The sequence below is a fragment of the Nymphalis io genome, chromosome 15 (genome assembly GCF_905147045.1).
Source record: "Nymphalis io chromosome 15, ilAglIoxx1.1, whole genome shotgun sequence".
Classification (NCBI taxonomy): Eukaryota; Metazoa; Arthropoda; class Insecta; order Lepidoptera; family Nymphalidae; genus Nymphalis; species Nymphalis io.
Window position 1 is genome coordinate 7454431 of NC_065902.1, and position 20822 is coordinate 7475252.

The 20822-nt window shown below is 33.4% G+C and overlaps 2 protein-coding genes across 3 annotated transcripts; one reads left to right on the forward strand and one right to left on the reverse strand.

Moving 5' to 3' along the window:
- The first annotated feature begins 5625 nt into the window (after positions 1 to 5625).
- Positions 5626 to 7532, forward strand: LOC126773912 (uncharacterized). 2 transcript variants are annotated; one of them, XM_050495169.1, is made up of 3 exons: positions 5629 to 5715; positions 5815 to 5983; positions 6886 to 7532. In XM_050495169.1, the coding sequence occupies exon 3, from the start codon at positions 6891 to 6893 to the stop codon at positions 7467 to 7469; it is 579 nt and encodes a 192-aa protein (XP_050351126.1). In that variant the 5' UTR covers positions 5629 to 5715; positions 5815 to 5983; positions 6886 to 6890; the 3' UTR covers positions 7470 to 7532. The 2 variants fall into 2 exon arrangements, with proteins under 2 accessions (XP_050351125.1, XP_050351126.1); XM_050495168.1 differs by having other exon boundaries at positions 5626 to 5983.
- A 9-nt stretch (positions 7533 to 7541) lies between these two features.
- On the reverse strand, positions 7542 to 19019 carry LOC126773911 (mediator of RNA polymerase II transcription subunit 1). The gene is made up of 13 exons (XM_050495167.1): positions 18646 to 19019; positions 18040 to 18173; positions 17328 to 17451; positions 16768 to 16884; positions 16213 to 16351; positions 15192 to 15438; positions 14463 to 14592; positions 13735 to 13857; positions 13062 to 13242; positions 12434 to 12668; positions 12178 to 12356; positions 11411 to 11819; positions 7542 to 11338 (listed from the first exon to the last, which is right to left on the reverse strand). The coding sequence occupies exons 1-13, from the start codon at positions 18802 to 18804 to the stop codon at positions 8743 to 8745; spliced, it is 4773 nt and encodes a 1590-aa protein (XP_050351124.1). The 5' UTR covers positions 18805 to 19019; the 3' UTR covers positions 7542 to 8742.
- Positions 19020 to 20822: the final 1803 nt, after the last annotated feature.

A 20822-nucleotide genomic window follows, 5' to 3' on the forward strand; every position in this document is an offset into this window, starting at 1 on the left:
AAGTACTTAGGAATCGTTTTTTTACAAGATAAATTTAAAGCTTCTACGGGTTCGGAATGTTCATAGATTATCGAGAAAAATGCGACATTTTTGCCGGTTTACGCTCAGTAAATGTAATAATTACATACAATTATTACATTTATTTATCCTGCATAAAAATCCACAAATACTAACTCCAAACTTTTTTATCGTGTAAATAATCTCGTATAAAATAATATAAGGCATATGTTTTTATATTATTTATTAATATTTTTTTACATCAGTTTTAAATTTATTCATAGGTAAATGTAAAATCCAAGAGAAGATATAGGAATATATACGGACTTTATAGATTTGAAAACTTGGTATTACTAGTTTATCTTTACTTCTCGTGTTTATACAATTTTTATCAATACAAACAAAACATTGGTTTCTACCAAAATCATCGATTTTGTTGCATTTGCTTATTTGCATTTGGCTGAACATATTAATATTCGTGAGCGTGGCGTATGCTCGTTCACATAGACAGATTATTGTAAAATATTTTGAAATATTTATAGTCTGGTATCATTGCTGCTAAACATTTTGTGCAATATTTTCAAAGATTTGTCTCTAGGTAGATTTGGTGTTTGAGTCGGCCGAGGTTGCTGCCGAGTTTTATTTTATTTCGTTTTGGATTTGGCTTCCACGGCTTCTATTCAACCTAAATATTTAATAGTAAGTTTATGGCACTGCTGAAATTTAACAACATTGGTAACATATATTTTTAAGTGAAAACTATATAATATAAATTATTATTTATTTTTACATTTGGCTCATATTATTATCAAATAGAGAAGATTTTCATATTATACTACTTATAGAGGAGAAATCGTTAGGTAGTAAAGAGTCCCGGCTTGGGGACACGGGAATAATGGCTTAGGAACTCATAGAGAACAAACATATAAAGAGAGATACATTTTTATATATTTAGACTGGCTGTTAATTTGGAATTTCATGGAATTTATGAATGTATAAAAATAAACAATGTTTACTTATCATATTAATAAATAATTAACGTTAAACAAAAGAATAACGCTTTACAAATTCGACAGTATTTATTTGTATTTACTATCCACTCACAGTACAAGTTTGGCAATTTGTAGAGGAAAATAGGTAGTTATACTACTAATGTTTGGAAACAAAAGTAACTGGTATTACTAATACTATTCTGTAGACACTTTTACATTAGTCGAATGCTTATAACAAGTAAAAAGTAAATACTGAATGTGTCACTGATCCTTCTCGATTATATATACTTTCCGAGTTAACAAAAAATCAACATAGGACGTTTTATTTTGTGTCTTTTGGGTTCCGTACCTCTAAAGGAAAAAGGAACCCTTGGGTACTTCCCTTTGGCCTAGAATCATATAATTTAGCAAGACACAATATCTTGTAACACAAGTATAAGAAAAAAACCGTAAATTTTACAATTAAAAAATAAATAAAGAAATTAATTTATACGAACAAATTAAAAGAAAACCTAAGTGAAAGCTCTAAATCTTAAAATAACCTGGTAAATCTTTCAGTATTGTGTGATAGTACGGAACCCTCAGTACGCGAGTTCGATTAAATTTTTCCGACTTGCCCGATGTTTCCTTTTTTTATTTAGTAAATAGTGGTTAATCTGACAGCAAACACAGTACGTTTACAATTACAATTAATACATAAAAAAAGATTGCCTCTTTTTTTGGTGCCTACATTATTCATTTCATTTATTAATATCTAGATTTGATAATTAAAATTGCTAATTAATAAAAACATTTGAACCGTCCGGTTGGAAGATATAAGAATTATAGATAATATAATAGCTACTTATGGGAACGGCAGAGCTCGTCACGCGAAGCCCGGTTTTCAGTATTAGATAAATGGTTTTATATAAGTTGACATTTATTTTTAAAAAAAGCTGTCCTTTGGCCGCTTGACTTAGACAATTTTAGTATAATATTAAACTGAACTAACATTTTATTTAGGTAATACAATTCTTCAGACATAGTAGAACTGAAATAATTCTATTGGTATTGGGGTTCGAATTACTTAAGTCAGAAAAGATACTACTGTATACACAATTATTAAATAGTAATATAATTCCTGCCCGTCTCGACTTCGTATGGGTTAAATAAGGATTTTATCCCGTATTATATTTTAACCAACGAGATATAAACATTCACAACTCGATTTATTTGTCTGAATTGTATTAATGTGTTGTATTTTTTCGGATTTTTTAAAATTGTATTATATTTAAAATTAATGGTCCGAATATCCAAGTTTATAAGGCTGTATATGGTTGTTGATCTTCTAATGTTAGCAAAAAATTGAACATCCCGATCACAAGTTGGTTTTTCATTTATAGATAAAGTTCAGAAAGATCTTTAATTGTACCAATTTCAATATATATTCTAATTTCATCCGCTGTTTATACACTGTTTGTGTAACCTGTTGATGTGACGTTATGCATTTTATCTGTTTTTATAATTTGTTTACACTTATTTGTTGAAATAACATGTCTGTTTTGTTTACAGGTAAACTTAAATATACATTATGTGAATAGCTATGAATAAACAACATGAATAAATTAAACAACATCGAAAACAATCATATTTGACAAACCTTAAAATCATTTAAATGAACGGTTAATTTTTATCTACTTTCATAAAACACTAACACTATTTGAACAAATGTTTGGATAGCTTTTTTTTAAAGAAAGAAATAATGTATGTATTTGCTGTTACATGCGTTATAAATGTATTAAGTGTGTGTAGGCATATATTTACTACTTATTGGGTAGTATAACTAGTAGGGATGTTAAGAGTGACAAAGACTATAGTTTAACATATTTACCGTTACAGTATAGAAGAATGACTACTCGATTTCACACATAATTTATACATACACATAACTTAATGATTTACTTTTGTGATCTTTGATCTTAAAACAGAGATAATATGATTTCTTCTACTCATGATATGCAGAAGATAACATACAATTACAGAATCACTTTCTATTTTTACTCACTATGCGATAGGACGATAATCTGACACAACTAGAGAGTTTTGTTGCTGGACCTTTAATATGCTCGCCGAAGTATAAAAGTGTATGGTGCTTACGCTTTCTTCTTCTTCGTCGTGACACTCTTGTCAGAGCGGTCGTGGTTGCCATGAAGTATTATGAATTATTCCGCGCAGATGTTATTCGCCTTACGAGCCTTCGCCATATGTCCCTGTCAGTGGTAAGCCTCGTGCATTCATGCAAGGGACCGCCAACAGTTGTTTTTATTTGGTCTGTCCATCGCATGGGCGTCCTTCCACGTGGTCTGTTACCATCCACCTTGCCTTGAATGATAAGGCACTCTATGGAGCTATTTTCTATGGAGTTATTTCCTTGCCGTGACGTGTCCAAAAAAAGTTAGTATGCACTTTCGAACCAGCGCCGAAAGACGCTGTTTGATGCCGAGTTCTTGAAGAATGGAGATATTGGTGCGAAATTCGGTCCACGAAACTCTTAGCATTCGTCTCCAGCACCACATCTCCAGAGCATCGATCTTCTTTTTTTCTACCTGCCGCAAAGTCCACGTCTCCGCAGCGTATAAAAATATGGGGAAAAAAAGCGTTTGTACAAGCCGGATCTTGGTTGCTTTGGTAATGTTTCTGTTCCTCCATATTTTCTTCAGCCTCTCCATTGCAGTTCTCGTAATTGCCATACGTCGCTTGACCTCATCTACGCATCCGCCATTATTCGATATTAAAGCTCCCAGATATATATGTATAGGATTGGACGACCTCACAGTTCACAATCTGACTGATCTCGGACGAGTTGTTTTTTGCCCGGTCTACAATCATCATCTTCGTTTTACTGCGGTTAAACTTTAAAATTCTTGGCATACGCGTTCCATTTTAAGAAGCAATTCTCCGCACGGATGCAGTCCCATCTTCGTAAAGACGCCTAAGAAGATGAACTAAGTGTTTCGGTGAACCCATGTCCAGTAACACCCTCCATAGTTTGGGCCATTTTACTGAGTCAAATATAACGTTTTATTGGAACGGATTTGAGCCTTGGATTTTAGGATTTACCTACAGCCTAAGTGGGTAACTCAAGAGACAGTAAGTATAAAGTATACGTATATATCTCATAAAGTATACATAAATAAAGAAAAATGTTTAAATTATTTTCTGCAAAATACAAGATCTATTTTCTAATATCCTTAAAAAAGTAATGTAATTGTTTTTTTAAAAGAAACTTACCTCTTTATATTGTTAATATGATTTACTTCCTTTTACTCACTCGTGAAAGCGTAATGAATTTACACTAGGTAGGTAGAAACTTACGATTATGTAATTAGGCGAAGACGACGAATGCGTTGTCTCAGCCCTCCCACAGCCCTAACGCCCGGGGTTAAAAAGATAGGGCGTAAGTTAGAAAGTCGGCAATGTTACATTTCCGTGTCTCGGAAAACACGAAACGTTTTTAGTCCTGCGCCCTGTTCTCTCCCTGATCGTGTCGTATGTCCGGTACATCGGACTATGAGGGTAGGAGAATAGGAGTGCTTTTGTGTGTGAGCATAAACTTGTCTACTATAACTCCTGCTGTTGGCTAGTCTCCGATGAAAAAGGCTGCTGAAAACGGACAAGACAATGTGACATTTACCTATATTAAAAAGTGTCGCTACGACCTTTAAATTTAGTTTTGCCGTTTTTCTACCTTATTATAAAAACAAGGTTGTTTGTGAATGTCAGAAATAAATTTTGTTCTGATACAAATATATTCAAATTTAAATATTTTTCGAAAAAGTAATACTATAAAAAGTAATAGCGACAGGACATTTAAATATTTATCAATATTTTAGAAACGACTACCTGTTAAAATTTATTAGAATATATAACAAGCTTACAAACACGCAAACTTTAGTGTTAATTTCTATATAAGAATAAATCTAATAATTGGAAACATCGCGAGTTTAATTGTTCATAATGTATAAGCAATATGGTCATCATCGATTACGGCGAATTAGGCTATTTTCAAAGAAATCCGGATTGTTTATGCTATTCTTGGCAGAATACTGATTTATCGCTGTTTATTCATGAGTCATTATGATTTAACAGTTACAGATGTGTGTGAACTTCGGGTCTAATTCATAGTTAAGCACTCATTCTATTATTTACTTACGTATTTCTATTCAGAATTCAAGTAGGATTCGGATTGTATTATTTTGTATATAATGTTATGTACAATTAGCTATTTAAACTACTGTTATTAATTCCATATATGGAAGTAGGTATTTATAAAACGTGTATGTATACTTACATATGTTTTACCTTATTATTAATTTTCTTGCTCTACTTGTCTTTGCTGTTTGCACATTACGTTGGTTAATTTTAAATGAATATTCCTATTCCGAAATGGTAGTTTTTTAGGTATATATAAAAGAAGACTATGCTTATTTTTGAATATTCAAATTATATTGAATAATTAAATAAGGGAAAGGTCTATAACGATGAACGAGGGCGCGATAATTGGAAGCGACTTCATGATCCGTTATATTTCTTAAAACACATTTATATTGTAAACAAATGCATTTTATGTGTGTCACCAGAGCCATATCATCCTATATAACCGGAAACCAACAACAAACGGATTATATAGGGATTATACTTCACAGTATCCACTTTATTTATAAAATTCTAAAAATGGTTTCATATGGTAAACTTTTTTATTTTATCACTTTTATTTTACTTATTGAGCTCGTGCTGTGCCGAGCAAAGCCATCTGAAGATGTCAATTCAGTATCGAAATTAACAGGCTACGAAATGATGGAAACAGCAGAATCACAAAATCCTTTTCTTCCTCGATTCGCGATGAAAGCATTAAAGGAAAGGAGGGAAAAGGCGAGAGCAGAAAGAAGAAATTATCAAGCTCAAAGAAGATATCAAGCGAATCGAAGTCAAGTCAGGTGTTAGTTGAACGTAATGTAAGTAGTGTTCAGGAACTGTGCATTATTAGTATTTCTTTAATGTAAAGTTGGGTTAGGGTGATTTTTTTTTTCATTCACGGTAGAATGCGCAAGTGATCCCGTGGCGCTCCTCGTTAAGACGGGAAGGGTACCGCTGGTTGTTTAGTGGGTATTCCGATGTTCGGGGCGCACTTGCCGCCTTGGACACCGGCGAGCCCCACATACCCCATACTGTTCCCGTGGGGGAAACGCGTAATACGTTTTACCAGCGATAAAAAAAATGTTTTTTTCAAAATATACCAGCTACGGTCAGCGTAGTGGAACATATGACATGTAGGTAATTGTAGAAATTCCGTTTGTGCACCTTTATATATTTTTTGACTAGACGTAACTTTTTTATTTATAAATGCAACAGGCAAAGAAGTTCACAGCACTTTTGAAGGGAATGTTTGGAGCTTATTCCTCCGCGCTGTTCCAATAAAAACACATGTGGCAGATTTTCATTCGACACATGCAGATTTTCTCACGATGTTTTTATTAATTCGAGATGAATTAGACACACAAAAAGCACATGAAAATTTAGAATACCTTGCCCAGGTTTGAACCTGCAATCTTTTGTTGATTCGAACCCTTGAGCCATCTCGGATCTTAATCCAGTTGGATTACCTCTCAATTCTCTTCACCGTCGGTTGCTATTTGAAAAGAATATAAAATACTTTACATTCTATATCTTACCATAACAAAATAAATTTAAAAGCCAAATTACTTATTATTTGTGTACTCTTGTAATTATTAAGTTTAATATTTATGCCATGACCAAATATGTCACCTTTCTTTGACCTAGAAATTTTACAATATAAGGTTTATTTTTGAAAGAAATTACTAATTCGATCCTAACGCTCACACTCGTCTGTTTTCAGATAAAATGAATAATCACATAGTTTTGTTGTTAGCGATAGGGTTAAGCATTGCCGATGCAACCTCTGTATTAAAAGAAATAGTGAACGAAAAATCGTTACAAGCTGAAACTAATGAGTCAATAACTAGAGACGAGACATCATCTAACATTAGTGAAAATGAACAAAATGGCAATGAATTCAGTGTTATTACTGACGAAAGTGATAAGTACCAAACAAATTACGAAGAACCATTGGATATATTTATGGAAAATTTGGAAAATCCAACTAAGGAAGTCTTTTTAGAAGAATCAGTAAGTTTTGATGAATTTAACTCGCAAGATCCAAGTGATGCTCATTTTGACGAAATAGTTCCAGTAACAGACAGTGATTATAGTTACAATGATATTATTAATAGAGATCCGAATGAAATTATGGACACGGCCGCTGGTTTTGTGCCTATTCCTATTTTTAAAAGAAGACAAAAGCCGCGTAAGCAAGTTGCTGCTAGAAGACGTTTCAGGAAGCCCTATCCTTACAGGAGACTATACTATTATTATCCATATTACAGTTATTACCGCCCAAGCTCTCTAAGGTTTTATTATTAACTGTATAATGACAATGTAGTTTAGACGTTATATTAAGGGTATTTATTAAATATATTATAAAAATAAAAAGAGTCTTTTTTTTCCTTCACGTTTAATGCTTTCCCGTTAACTATTAGCATATAAATGCTTTATCGGTTTATTGATTTTGAAATTGTTACTAGAAATATAATTTATTTACAAGCTTATAAAATAATTTTAACAGTACTTCGCTTGATATTTATTTTAAATTACAAGAACACAAAACATATTTAACAACTATTGATATAATTTCTATTATATTAATACATGGCAATTGGTCATATTTTTCTCTTAAAAGTATGACACCTATAATATTATAGAGGTCTTATTTTCCAGTAAAATAATGTGTTTAATGAAAATAAAAAAAATAGTTATCAAGATGAAGACTTAATATACATATTACTTAAAACTTACGAAAATTAAATATTACGTATTTCTAAGCACAATTATAAAACTTGATGTTATTTATAACTATTAATCATCGTTATTGATGTTTGGTTAATGTTCAATACGTCCTGCGTATAATACAAATAAACAGAGGTTTTGAAGTAAGGAACACGGTATGTAGTGCTATCTCATTTACAATTATAGAAGCATGACGTCAATATTTTGTGAAAAATGCTTCTTTTAATTTCCAGTTCATTAACGAATGTTACTAGTCTACAAAGTTCCATTCAAACAATGATAACATTATTTTTAAAGTAACAGTTAAATACTATTTTGACATTCTAAAAAGTGGTAATATATTATTTAAGCAACTAAAATTAATAATAAAGTTATCATTATTCAATAATAAAAAAAATTAAGCTACTTGAAGTGATAAAATAAATTAAAACAGTGAGATATATTTATAATTAGAATGAAAAAATAATATATCTAAAATGATTCACATTTTTTTTAATTCAATAAATTTAAAACCTCCTTATTAGTCCAATAAATAATTATTCCAAAAGTTGTTAGTGGTAACACAGACATTATATATATCATTATCGTACCTAAGTATTTATGTCCTTGACGAAATAATAAGCAGACGCTGATACAATTTGTTTTTCATAGTTATTTTCGTCATTGATTGATCATGAATGTTAGTTAATGTTTATCATTCTTCAACAATGGTGTAAGTAAACACATTGTTTCGAATTAAGAGATTCACTTATTATAATTGCTTTAAAGTAATATATATTAGAATCCTATGTTAAGCATATATACAGGAGCTATTTATTAATTCATTGAGTCTTTTAAATAGGATGTCTTTTCATTTGCCAGGACCTACGAGAGCTTCATCCATTAATTCATCGTCTGTAATACATGGTGAATTAGAATGAGGAGAGGGTGCTACTAAAGGAGATGGTGCAGGGCTTTTGGCCAACTGCAAAAGGGCTGGAGATGCAGGATATACAGGTCTAACAGCAACCATTCCCGAAACTTTACTTCCTGAAGAAGAGGAAAAATCTAATAACATTTCAGCTGCTTCTTGAGGAGTTGTAGCTCCACTCCTCGCAACAGATCCACTCGCGGGAGGTTTCATGCAAGAATCAGCACCTTTTCTATCTTCTGAACTTCCTTTTGGTGCTGGGAATCCCTTGGCCATATCGGTTTTATAATCTAGAGGCATCAGCGGATACGACGCCGAGTAACCTTCTTTCGAGTCGTCTTTACTTCGTTGCGGGCTTCCTCCTTTTGAAATGCTATCTGAAACCGCTTTAGAATATTCCGATTGGTCAGTTTTGCCAGGTGGAATAGTTTTTGGACTTAATCCACCCAAATTCAATAGAGGTTTTGGTACATTTAAAGGATATACCGACTTCTGTATAGAGTCTACACCCCTATTAGGATTGTCAAAGTGAGAAAATGAATATTTACCTTGGTCCATAGATCGGGCAAAGTCATTAACCATAGAACGACTATCGTATTGAGAAACCGGACTGCTTTTATCGGGAGTGTTTTGGTTTTTTAATTTTGGTATTTGAAATTTACTTGTATCTAGTGGCTTGATTAGACCTTCAACCAAAAAGTTTGCATCTTTAGAAGTATTTTTAAAACGATCACCATCTACGTCATCTCTTGAGCTACTAGGACTTGAATGTCGCTCAGATTTTGAGGAGAAAATAGATTTTTCTGAGTTACTCATAAGTTTAGTCCTAGCTTTTTCTCTTTCCCTATCTCTAATAATTTTTGCAAGATCTGCACTACTACTTTTAGGGGATCCAGAACTAGACTTAGATCCTGTTTTGGATAAGTTTATACCAGCAGAATTGCTAATGGACTTGGAATAAGGCACTTTTGGGTTATTACTGCTATTGCTAGAACCGGATTGTTCTGAGGGGCTCATGTTTGCTTTTGGAGGAGTTGAACTGGATGACAAACTAGTGGACTTAGAGGATTGCATAACTTGTGTTTTCTTTGAAGCAGGTCCGCTTATGACACCTGGTTTTAAGCCAGTATGAGTTTTAGGAGACCCTTGACTGGGTGGAGTGAGTTGAGGAGAAGATTGTTTACTAGAACTGGAACTAGAATAATTTAACTTTGAGCTACCAGACGACTCTTTTGATCTCGTTTTATTTATTGTTATTTTCATGCCATCAAGACTTGGTTTAACCATATATTCAGGATTTTTACTTTCATTTACTTTTAAATTGCTATTACTAGCATTATTTTTTGGATCAGAAAATTTGCTACTACTACTACTTGACGAACTGGATTTTACGGTAATTTCGGAGTCGGTGCCACAATGTTGAGCAGATTTTAATTTATCTATCACAGCACTGAGGGAACCTTTTCTGTTACGAGCTTGACTGGGCGCGTTAGATTTATTGACTTCAATATTAGGTGGGGATATTAAAGGTTCGGTCACGGGACTGTCACACGAAACTGGGGTAATTTCTAATTGTTTCAATTTCAACGGGTTTTTTAATTTTGGACTGCTTCTATCAGAACTAGAAAAAGACAGACTGGAATGTTTCTTTTCTTTATCTCTAGAAGTTACTGAACTTGAACTATAACTCTCTTTTGAAAGCTTTTTTGATAAATCATATCCTGTGGTACCTGATTTCCCGGAAGGGGAACCACTAGCTGCTGATTTAAGTGCTGACATACTCGGCTTTCCGGAACCCGATGAACTATGTTTAGGTGAAGAAATGCTGTGGTTTTTTGGACTCGAGTATCCAGGAAGGTGTTTGGGACTGTTTTGTACTGGTGAATGTCTAGGACTACTATGATGGCTGGATGTACCTGACGGCTTGCCTATACCTTTGACACTACTAGGACTCGGTGATTTAGTAATTGATACGGACCTACCGTGAGTTGGACTAGGACTAAATTTTCGTAAAATGGAGTTTGGGGATGTTGGGCGCATTGGAGATCCGTCAGTTGGTTTTATACTTACGGATACAGGTTTCGTTAAGGGATCTTGTTTAGGTGGTATTTTTTCTGGTGGGCCCATAGAATCATCCCTACGTCGTTTTTTCTTTTTCTCTTTACTACGTTCTTCACCTGATTTACTAGATTTTTTATCAGATCTAATGCGATCATCGAGTGATTTTACTTGTGAAGATGTGATAGGTGTTATTGTTATGGAACTGGGTAGAGCGGCTGGTGCAGCAGCAGTTATCGGTATAATTTCTATGCCTGGTCTACGGTCGAGGCATAACATCGATGAGATGTTTGATCCAGATCCAGAACTCGCTGGATTGGAAGAGCTTGATCCTATAGGAGTTATGCTTACAGAAGAAGGCATGTATGACTTTCCGTCTGTGAGGTCTAGAAGTAATGAAGATGTACTTCTACCACTTCGCGAATCCTCCTTGTTTTTCAGCTTTTGCCTTTTGTGCTCAGACTTGTGAAAAGAATTCCTGTAACATGTTCATTTCATTAGTTAATATCACATGATTTTTTGTACCGGATTGAAATAATACGGAACATACCTGATTATGTCTTCAACATCTCCATCATTGGAATTATCCATATCAGATGATGTTCTGTTATCTTGCCCACCGATGGCATCTGTCGCATCCATGCCGGAAAGCTCTAAGTCTGACGCAAATTCGTTTTGAGACACTGACGATTCCCGACCCTCTATATCATCGTTTGTTGAATTACTATTCATTGTGTTATCATCATTACCAAAAGCTTCCGAGTTATCACTTTCACTATCGGAATCCATCATATCGTTCATTCCCGGTTTACCCTTTTTTTGATTAGAAGGCCAAATGGTCGTATCCGATTTACGCTTTTTGGACTTACGATCTTCTGTTATTTGGGTTTTTGATTCGTTAGTATTAGAATCCTGGCACATCATAGACAGATGATGTTGCTGTTCGGAGAGATAAGTACCTGCAATACCGACAATTATATTCAAACCAATACGTTTGGCGTTAATATACTAAATAACAAATTTAAATAGTTTGAATTACTTAAAGATTCCGTTTTTTAATCAAATGTACAACAACAGTAAGTCATTGGCCTTTTGATCATAAGATTAGCTGATATGACATGGGGAAGTGGAGTAAAAAGTTAGGGGTTCATCCATTCGTTCATTAAGTGTTTTTACACATTTTAATATTTTTTGGTCATTTGTCTTAGTAGAAATAATCTTTAAATTTAATTTTTAATTAGATTTTAATCAAAATTACAACATATATCGAACAGTATAAGAATTAGTAATGTGTCGTGTTATGTGTATAGTACTCACCTCCCTGGTGGGGATGGCTCACGTTGGTGGGGTAGAGGGCGCGGCCATGCATAGTCCCGGGCTCGTGCTTTACGTCACCCCCTGGATCGATGCCCCCCAGGCCACAGCTAAAATTTGACTCCAAAGCGGAGTAGCTGCTTCGACTCGCGGCCTCTCTCTCCCAGATTTTGATCAGCGATCTAAAATATTTTACATATCGGTTAGACGCATCTTTGAAGAGTCATTCAATGTTAAACGAGAGACGCGACGAGGTTACCTGAGGGTGATGGGAATCGAATGACTCTTTTGTAGCACTTTCGTGATGTAGTCGTCTATGTGGTCTCGCGGAGGCGAATTGAGCGTGTAGACCGACGCGCGAGGTGCCGCCGGGTCGGACAACTCCAGTTCCACGGTGGCCATGCTCTCGTCCAGTGGATGTTCCAGTGAGATAGATATGTGTTGCCACGATAACGCACTCACTTCGAACATTAGAACACTTTCGAGTTCCATTACTATAAAGATGTGTATGTCAATTATTTTAGTATTCAACAAAATAAAAATTTTATTGCTGATTGAAATTCTATAATACCCTAATAACAGAACTTCTCGAACTAATGCTATGAAAACCTTTAACTATGGCAAATAAGGCTAATTTATAATATTGTTTTGTATTTAGTAATGATAAACGGGAGGCATATAAGCCACAAAATTTTTATTCAATAGCGAAAAAATCGGTAATCGGTGAATTGATAATCGAAATGTTACTTTGCCGCAATCACCGTGATTCCGTCTGTCAAAAAGTGGATAAGTCAGAAGCACACGGAAAATTTTTGCTTTGCGTCGTCTGATTATGTATGTAGTATACCGCGCTCGGTCTACAGTGATAAGGTAGGGGCGTGGAGTACCCTGCTTGGTCTGCAGGCGCACGCAGCTGGCGACGAGCGCGTTGAACAGCGCCTGCTGGCGGAGCGCGGCGAGCAGCGGCGGCACGTGCGACGGGTGCGTGAAGGGCACGCTGCTCACCACGCAGCCCTCCAGCGCGCGCGTCTCGCACAGGAAGTAGCACTGCCACTGCTCCGGCAGGCTCTGCCGCACAACACAGTCACTGTACTGCTAGTTTATACGCGTGCCATCGGCCCGGCTCTAACTACGGGCCAATTAGGTTAGTCTGTACACTCCCATAACCAGCTATAACCAGCAATGGACTATGATAGAGTAAACAGAAGGATAGACAGATACAGACAATCAGCCGTTCCATTTATTTATATTATTAACAGTCTGTAAATGTCCAACTGCTGAGTTAACACCTTTTATTTTAAGGAGAATACATGCGAGCATTTTCTATGACGGTTCCCAAATGCGTGTTGGATACATATGTAGCAACTTTTCATCTAAACGTGCAGCTATCCTCTCGATGTATTCCTTTATTGCCTTGCACGCGATTAATTATAGATACAAATTTAGTACATGAAAACTCAGTGGTACTTGTTCGGGCTTGACCAGCAAGCTTCGGTTAAGATTTACTGGACTATTTTGAAACATTTATTTATTTGATCTATTAACTTAAATAAAACTTACAACAAACAAGCCCTTGCTCAGGTTCAATTCTATTATCTTGCCTGGTGCTAACTTGTTGTAAGACTGCTGAGCCACTAGACCTAACATGGGTTTAGCATTTGCCCAATCTCCTGCAACTTCAACCTAGAAACAATTTAATATACATATAATTTCTTTTTTATATATATATATATATATATATATATATATATATATATATATATATATATATATATTTACAATAATCTTGGCCGCTTTAATAATTTTTAATTATGGAGATTTTTCAAATTACCAAGTGTCCAATGATTTGTTTTACGATGCCATTGTTTTTGATGCCAAAAGTTTGGCATTTAAATATATGTATAATGGTTCTAGTGTAGACTCAAAGATTTATAATTATATTTTATTAAGTATAATCAACAAGATGTTATACATAATCCAAAATTAAATGAAATAAGACATAGTAACTTTATTTATTTTAACTTTGTTTATTATCTATATTAAAATAAATATGTCCTATATTCAAGCACTTCGAGATATGCCCATGGTACCCATTCATAGCACATGAGGTGAGATTGTGGTTGATGCTAATTTAATATTGGTTTACATATCATTATTAATTAATGCAATAATAATTTAATGCAATAACCCCATAACATTTTCCATGTGAAAGCGAAAGAAAATCTAGTTTAGATATGAAATAGACTTTGGACAAATATGCAAACCAAAAAACACAATCAAAATTTTACCTCTGTCGTAGCATGAATAAGTTTAGCGAGTCCAGAGCATAACGGCGTCGGCTGTGATAATTTGAGTGTGAAGCAAGCTGGCAGCATTGCACTATTTTGGGGTACTAACGGGGCGTATACTGGGCCACTTCTGTGAATATAATAAATACAATATATTTTACTTCCGTACATGGTATTTCAAGATAAGCTCAGTGAGTGAGACATATTCATCTTAATGCAACCATCACAAATACCGGCAAGCACGACTGATATTATTAAGTGTAATCAGTAATCATTATCAATAGATGGTGAAAAAAACGTCACGAGGAAACTTGTATTAAATCTAATGAAATTCTGACACTTTTATACTTTAAAAGTGGAGCAAAGTTGTTTTATTTTTGTATCGTGAGAACTGCTTGCACTTGCTCGAAATTGTACTTAATGATAAGTGTTGAAGATGTGATCTAAGATAAAATACGATTTTACAGAAGATGCCTTTTCATTCTCATCCTCTACGCCTGTAGAGTGTTCCACATCTTGGCTTGAAAAGCAGATCACATGGTTGGTTGGTTAATAAAGTTGTAAAAATCTTCATAGCAGAAGACTTAAGTCAAGATTGAAAAATTATTTGTAACAAATAGTTCTCTCCATCGATGCTTATAAGTTACATTTGCCTTGTACTTTATTACTTATTTATTTCATGAAGTGACATTTCATTCCCATTAATTAAATTTAGAATGTTTTCCTTACCCTTTCCCTGGTCTCTGTCCGCCGGAAATAATTGGCGAAAGTTGAAGTTTGTTGGCCGCAGATCCCTCCAATAGTACTGTTGCAGATTGTCCTATTGGCGTGTGTGAGACAGCCACGAGGGAAGCAAGTCCACTAGAATTTGATTGCTTTCCCAATGTTAACAACTCTACTGTTAATGGTTGTAACCCTTTGTCCTTGTCCAGTAATTCGTACGGAGATACGAAATATGTAAGACGCATTGCATGACCTGAGATTATAAATTGTTAAATTATTTAATTGTAGCATAGGATAACAGTGTAGAGTCCCGCTACTATCAAGTTCTATTTATAGGAAATAAAAAATAAAACTTTTTTCTTTGGAAACTTTACTTTTATTTTTCTAAGTAGAAATTAATAAAATCGAACATATGTAGTATTGAAAAACTGTTTAAGTTGAAGAAAAAAAAATTCGCGAGATAAAAATGGCTTCACTCAAAACTTGTTGGAATAAATTTCTACAAATTGAACATTTCTTGACAAAATTCGCTTAAGTCAAAGCCCTTCGTAAGTTGAAAAATCTATAACTCGAATTTTTTGGCGTCTTTCTTCAAGTTCGACTTACAGACGTTCTACTGTATTAGGAAAAATTCGGCAATAATTCTTTAGCGTATGTAATATTCGAGCCGGTTGGCGTGGTTGGTAGATACTTGCCTTTCACACCGAAGGTTGTGGGTTCGATTCCCACCCAGGACAGACATTTGTGTGCATGAACGTGTCTGTTTGTCCTGAGCCTGGATAAAATTCTCTATATAAGTATGTATTTACAAAAGAAAAGTAGTATATCAGTTGTCTGGTGTCCATAGCACAAGCTTTGTACAAGCTTAATTTGGGATTAGATGGCCGAGTGTAAAAATATCCCAGGATATATTACATATGTTATATATATAATATATGGCCCATTTAAACCGAGATTTCACTCTCTTCCATAATTGTACTGTAGAGAATTTATTTAAAGTTATTGAGTTTATATAAAATTTTCTTACCTCCTCTTCTCTTTTGTAGAAATCCTATTGGACTTTTGTGTACTTGCGCCCAAGGTTCTTTAATAAAACTCTGTAATTGTCTTAATGAACACAAATCTTCTTCTAAGCTTTGAAGTGCACTAAATGCTTTACATTTTACCTAAAACCAAGGATTTTCTTCCTAAATAAATTCAGATTATTATACAAGTTCTTAATTTAAATTGGCAAATAAATACGACACAGAAGTTATGTGCAAATTTATTTAAAAATAATTTACGAAAAAACATTACTAGCATTTTTACTATATTATTATACTCAATAAACTTTATGGTATGTCATAGTTTGTGTTGTATCTGTTTGTCCTTTAATTTTTATTTTTTTTACATAAAATCCAGCGATGAAAATGGTCAGCCATCTTAATTTAACCTAAATATGTGGTTGATATTTAATTATAAGTAACTTTTCCTTTTATTTTGCACGAGGTAATGTCTTGTTCTAAGTTATAAAAACATGTATTAATGTTTAGTTGGAGCAATAACATCTGGTAAACTTAAATATATAAAATAAAATACTTACTTTCTTTTCAGCATTCAATTGATATACTGCTGTGAGGCCTTCTAGTTGAGCTGTGAAATCGGCAAAGTCTCCCCGAGATATACATTGAACCAATTCTTCACAACTTTGCTGTTCTATCTGTATAATAATATTGTTACTTGTATAAAATAAAATACTTTGAAATAACAATATTAAGCACTATGATATTACTTATAAACAATGTCTAGTTTTGTTTAGTTTGTTTAGCTAAACACTGATATCTTTCTATTTGACATTTGATAGAAAAAACATCACATTGTTTAACTAATCACTTCTACAATATATATGTAGACTTAATTTTTCAATAAACATTAAGACAAAAAAAAATTATAACCTAAATTCTGTTGAATCAATGTACCCTTTTTTATTAAAATTTTATTTATAAACTTTATAAATAGTTTTTTAAATAAACCTGATTCTGATTTATATGTATAAATTCGAAAAATAATAACTTATTTATTTTGTAAATTTTTATTATTATTTCATTAAATTTTAAGCAATTGAATATACCTAAAAATTTTCTCCAATATAAGAATACAGACCTTTCCTTCGTGATGTATTTTGACATCTTTCACTGACCCTGAAGATTCCACAAGTATTTCCAAATAAAACATATCCGATGATATAAATAAATTAACACCTGATGTTCCAACTACAAATTTTAATCTAAAACATAGATACAAATCATAATCTAATGGGTCATAGTATTTTACACAGTTATATTAATATAACAGTTGTTTCAAATAAAGAAAAATAATGTTTTCATCTAAAAAAATATCAAACCTAATTTCTTGGTCATTGAGTGTTAGTATCAATTAAATAAATGTTAATGTTTTGAATAACACTGGTTTGTCAGACTTTTTTATTTTTTTATTTATATGAAATGTAATTTAAATGACAAATAAATAACTAAAACTTAATAAACATATATTATTTTCTTTCTGGTTTATCTGTTAATGTTTAAAAAACTTGGCTTTAAAAATGTAGACGATACAAAGTGATGAATTCAACACTAATATTATAATCAATATTAAAAGAATATTTAGTTCAGCTACTATATAACATTTGTATATAGTATTGATTTATTGTTGTTGGTATATTTCATAGCATTAATAGTGGTGGCTTACATTTTTTTTTAAATTATATAAGATACATGCTTCACATGCACATCCTCCTAGATCACAATAAATCAATTCAACATAGATGTTTTATTGTAATTGTATATAAAAGTTGTATTTTAAATAAATGTCATACCCAAGTTGTCTCGATAAGCATTCAAGCCTTTCAATTAGGCTCTGTAATGAGCTCACTTTAATACAATGTTGTAAGCTGTCTAGACACTTTTGTAGTATCATACGATCAGCACTGTCGACTGCCCATCTCTTATCCTAGAAAAATTAAAATATAAAATTATGGGATTGCTTATTTAGCTACCCAAAATGTGTTTCTATATTTCATTGTAAGCAAAAAGTTGATATAGTCATATTATCTTAATAAGACAACAAAAGTGCATACAAAAAAAGATCTATTATTTCATTTCATTTGTAAATAAGTGGCTCTCATTCTTCTTTTACTTTAGGCTAAAGAGTATGTTCATTGTTATGTCAAAAGCTTATGATTAATGTTAATGAATTTTTAATTTAATAGTATATTTCAAAGAGATCAATAATGTTAGTAAAGCCAGCCAGCTTAAGAGAAGACCATGGAATATATTTAGAAATCAAATGAGCTGATAAACACAAAATTTGTGTAGTTTTCTATTAGAACATAATTATGAATTCAACAATACTTTGATAAACTGACCAACTTTCATAGACTTTGTTTTTAAATTGAATGATAATCTTTTTAATTTCGACTTACCAGCATAGCCATGCGAACAGCTTTAGAAGTTTCACTTAAATTTTTATACTGTGACGTTTTTGATCTTAGCTTTTCCATTAGGATTTCTTTTTGAAGTTCTTTAGATTTATCCATCATACTATTTGCATTAGCCATGACTAAAGCTTTATTATCCGTCATTCTTGCAAAACTTTATCTAATTTAACAACAAACACAAACTGATAACACACAAGTTCTCGTGCAGTACTATATCTGAATATTAGTATTTCTATTTTAAAAAATGATTTATTTGTTTTATTCAAAACTCAAATTGATCCTTTTAAGTAAATTTTATTATTGAGTAGATTTTTATGGTTATTTTTTATATTTAATATCTAACTTCACTTTTAGCTATGCTCGAGCAATCAAACTGTCAAATTGTCATTTCAAGTGAATGCGATGCCATTTGCTATTATCCGACTGAATTGAATCGTAAGTTTTATATAGAGGGCGGTAGTGTTCTTTAAATAATAATAGCTGTGCTAAATCTGCTATACATGTGATCACTTATTTGAAAATGTCAACTGTATAAAGAAATTGGAAGATTATTTGCAATTATTCTGTATTTTTAAAATAAATATGATATTTATGTCCATTAAAGATTGTTAAAAATGTGGGTCCCTCAAAAAAAGAAGGTATTCGAGACAAACGTTTAAGTATTTAGTGGTAATCTACTGAAAAAAAAGAAAATTAAAACTAAATAATGTGACGCTTCAATGCTCCTAGTTGGCGCTCTTATCTAAATTTTGAAAAACTAAATCTGTAATCACTAAAATATAATTACAAATTTGCAATTTTGAATCACTTGTCTGGGACCGACTTAATATAAGTCTCCCAAAGCTTCTTCAATTTTGTAATCTTATCATTATAGTGCAGGATGTTCATGCCACCTAATGAACGTTTGGAAACAACTTTTGAATAATAGAATGTATAATAAAATTAAGGTATGTGACGACAGATGAACTAAATATGTTATTTGAATTTTATAAACACATAGGACACGTTAATAATTATTGAAAGAGGCAGAAATTTTATTTTAACACTTTTTTAAATGTTGATTATGTATGGGTTTTTCCTCTGTTATTGTAAAGTAACTAAACATTTTTTACCTTTTTTGCTGTGGTGTAACCAAGTAATAAGTAGGCACCAAAATAAAAAAGTAGGAAATCAATTAATCGTGTGATTTATTGTTTGTGCCCAAGCCGTTGTTGCCGGACCTGCAATAAATTGAACCTTAGACATAAGGTTACAATATAGAAAACTTGCATACGCCTCATATTAACTTACGCTAGCGTTATGTTCGCTCGCCCGAGCCCTCATTACTTAGCTAGGCTACAAGCAATACAAAACTGATTTCTACGTATTGCCTCGGGTTGACCGTGGTACATGCGTAACGTAGATCTACATAAAGACTTCAGGATAAAATCAATAGCTAAACTATTCCTATTAGCCCCTTAGAACTACCCAATTCGACCCGTAGGCTACCTAAGCACGTCCTATACGATCCAGTCGATAGACTCACCGCTGCCAACATATATATGTTAGGGAACATAAGCAACACATACTGACCCCGCTGGCAGGGTCGACGACCCTCGTTCGTTACGTCTAGTCGACACATAGGCATATGACGGCGTTTAAATTGCACACGTCTTTCCGAGGTCCGGCTTCACAGGAGGCACCCTTAGGACGTCCGTTTCTCTTGAGCCCCTTATGTGGCTCCCAACGTCCGGTTTGAGTACAACTCGCCCATCCCGCCCGGTGACGCTATAGAGGCCACTAGAGCCAACAGCAATACACAATCCGAAAAAAAAGTCGGACCTGCAGGATCAGTTTTAACGCACGCCCTGAGTGCTTGATGCATTATGAGCTCATTACTTTAAAAAAATATATATTAAGAAGGCTAGAGTGCATATGGTGGATCGAACAGAGGACAAGGACATTGCTTGAAGTCACCCATAACACCGTCGATGCGGTGCTGAAGCAGCCATAGGATCTATGATGTTACATTTTGCCTGAAGTTTTACAAGCTAACTATTCATTCCAATCATTCAATTCGATATAAGAATATTTGCTGCTAAAATATTTGATCAGGGGGTGGTTCCCACTCAAACCGATCTGCACAAAGACCAGTTCTGCACCATCAAGATATAATCTTTTAT

What these genes read in the sequence shown, in the direction of transcription:
- LOC126773912 (XM_050495168.1), top strand. Translation starts at nt 6,891, where the DNA reads ATGAATAATCACATAGTTTTGTTGTTAGCGATAGGGTTAAGCATTGCC.
- LOC126773911 (XM_050495167.1), bottom strand. Translation starts at nt 18,804, where the DNA reads ATGACGGATAATAAAGCTTTAGTCATGGCTAATGCAAATAGTATGATG. An exon ending in TCTACAAAAGAGAAGAGGAG is followed by an intron (nt 15,439 to 16,212) that starts GTAAGAAAATTT and finishes TTATAATCTCAG; the next exon opens with GTCATGCAATGCGTCTTACA. An exon ending in TTATTCATGCTACGACAGAG is followed by an intron (nt 13,858 to 14,462) that starts GTAAAATTTTGA and finishes AATTGTTTCTAG; the next exon opens with GTTGAAGTTGCAGGAGATTG.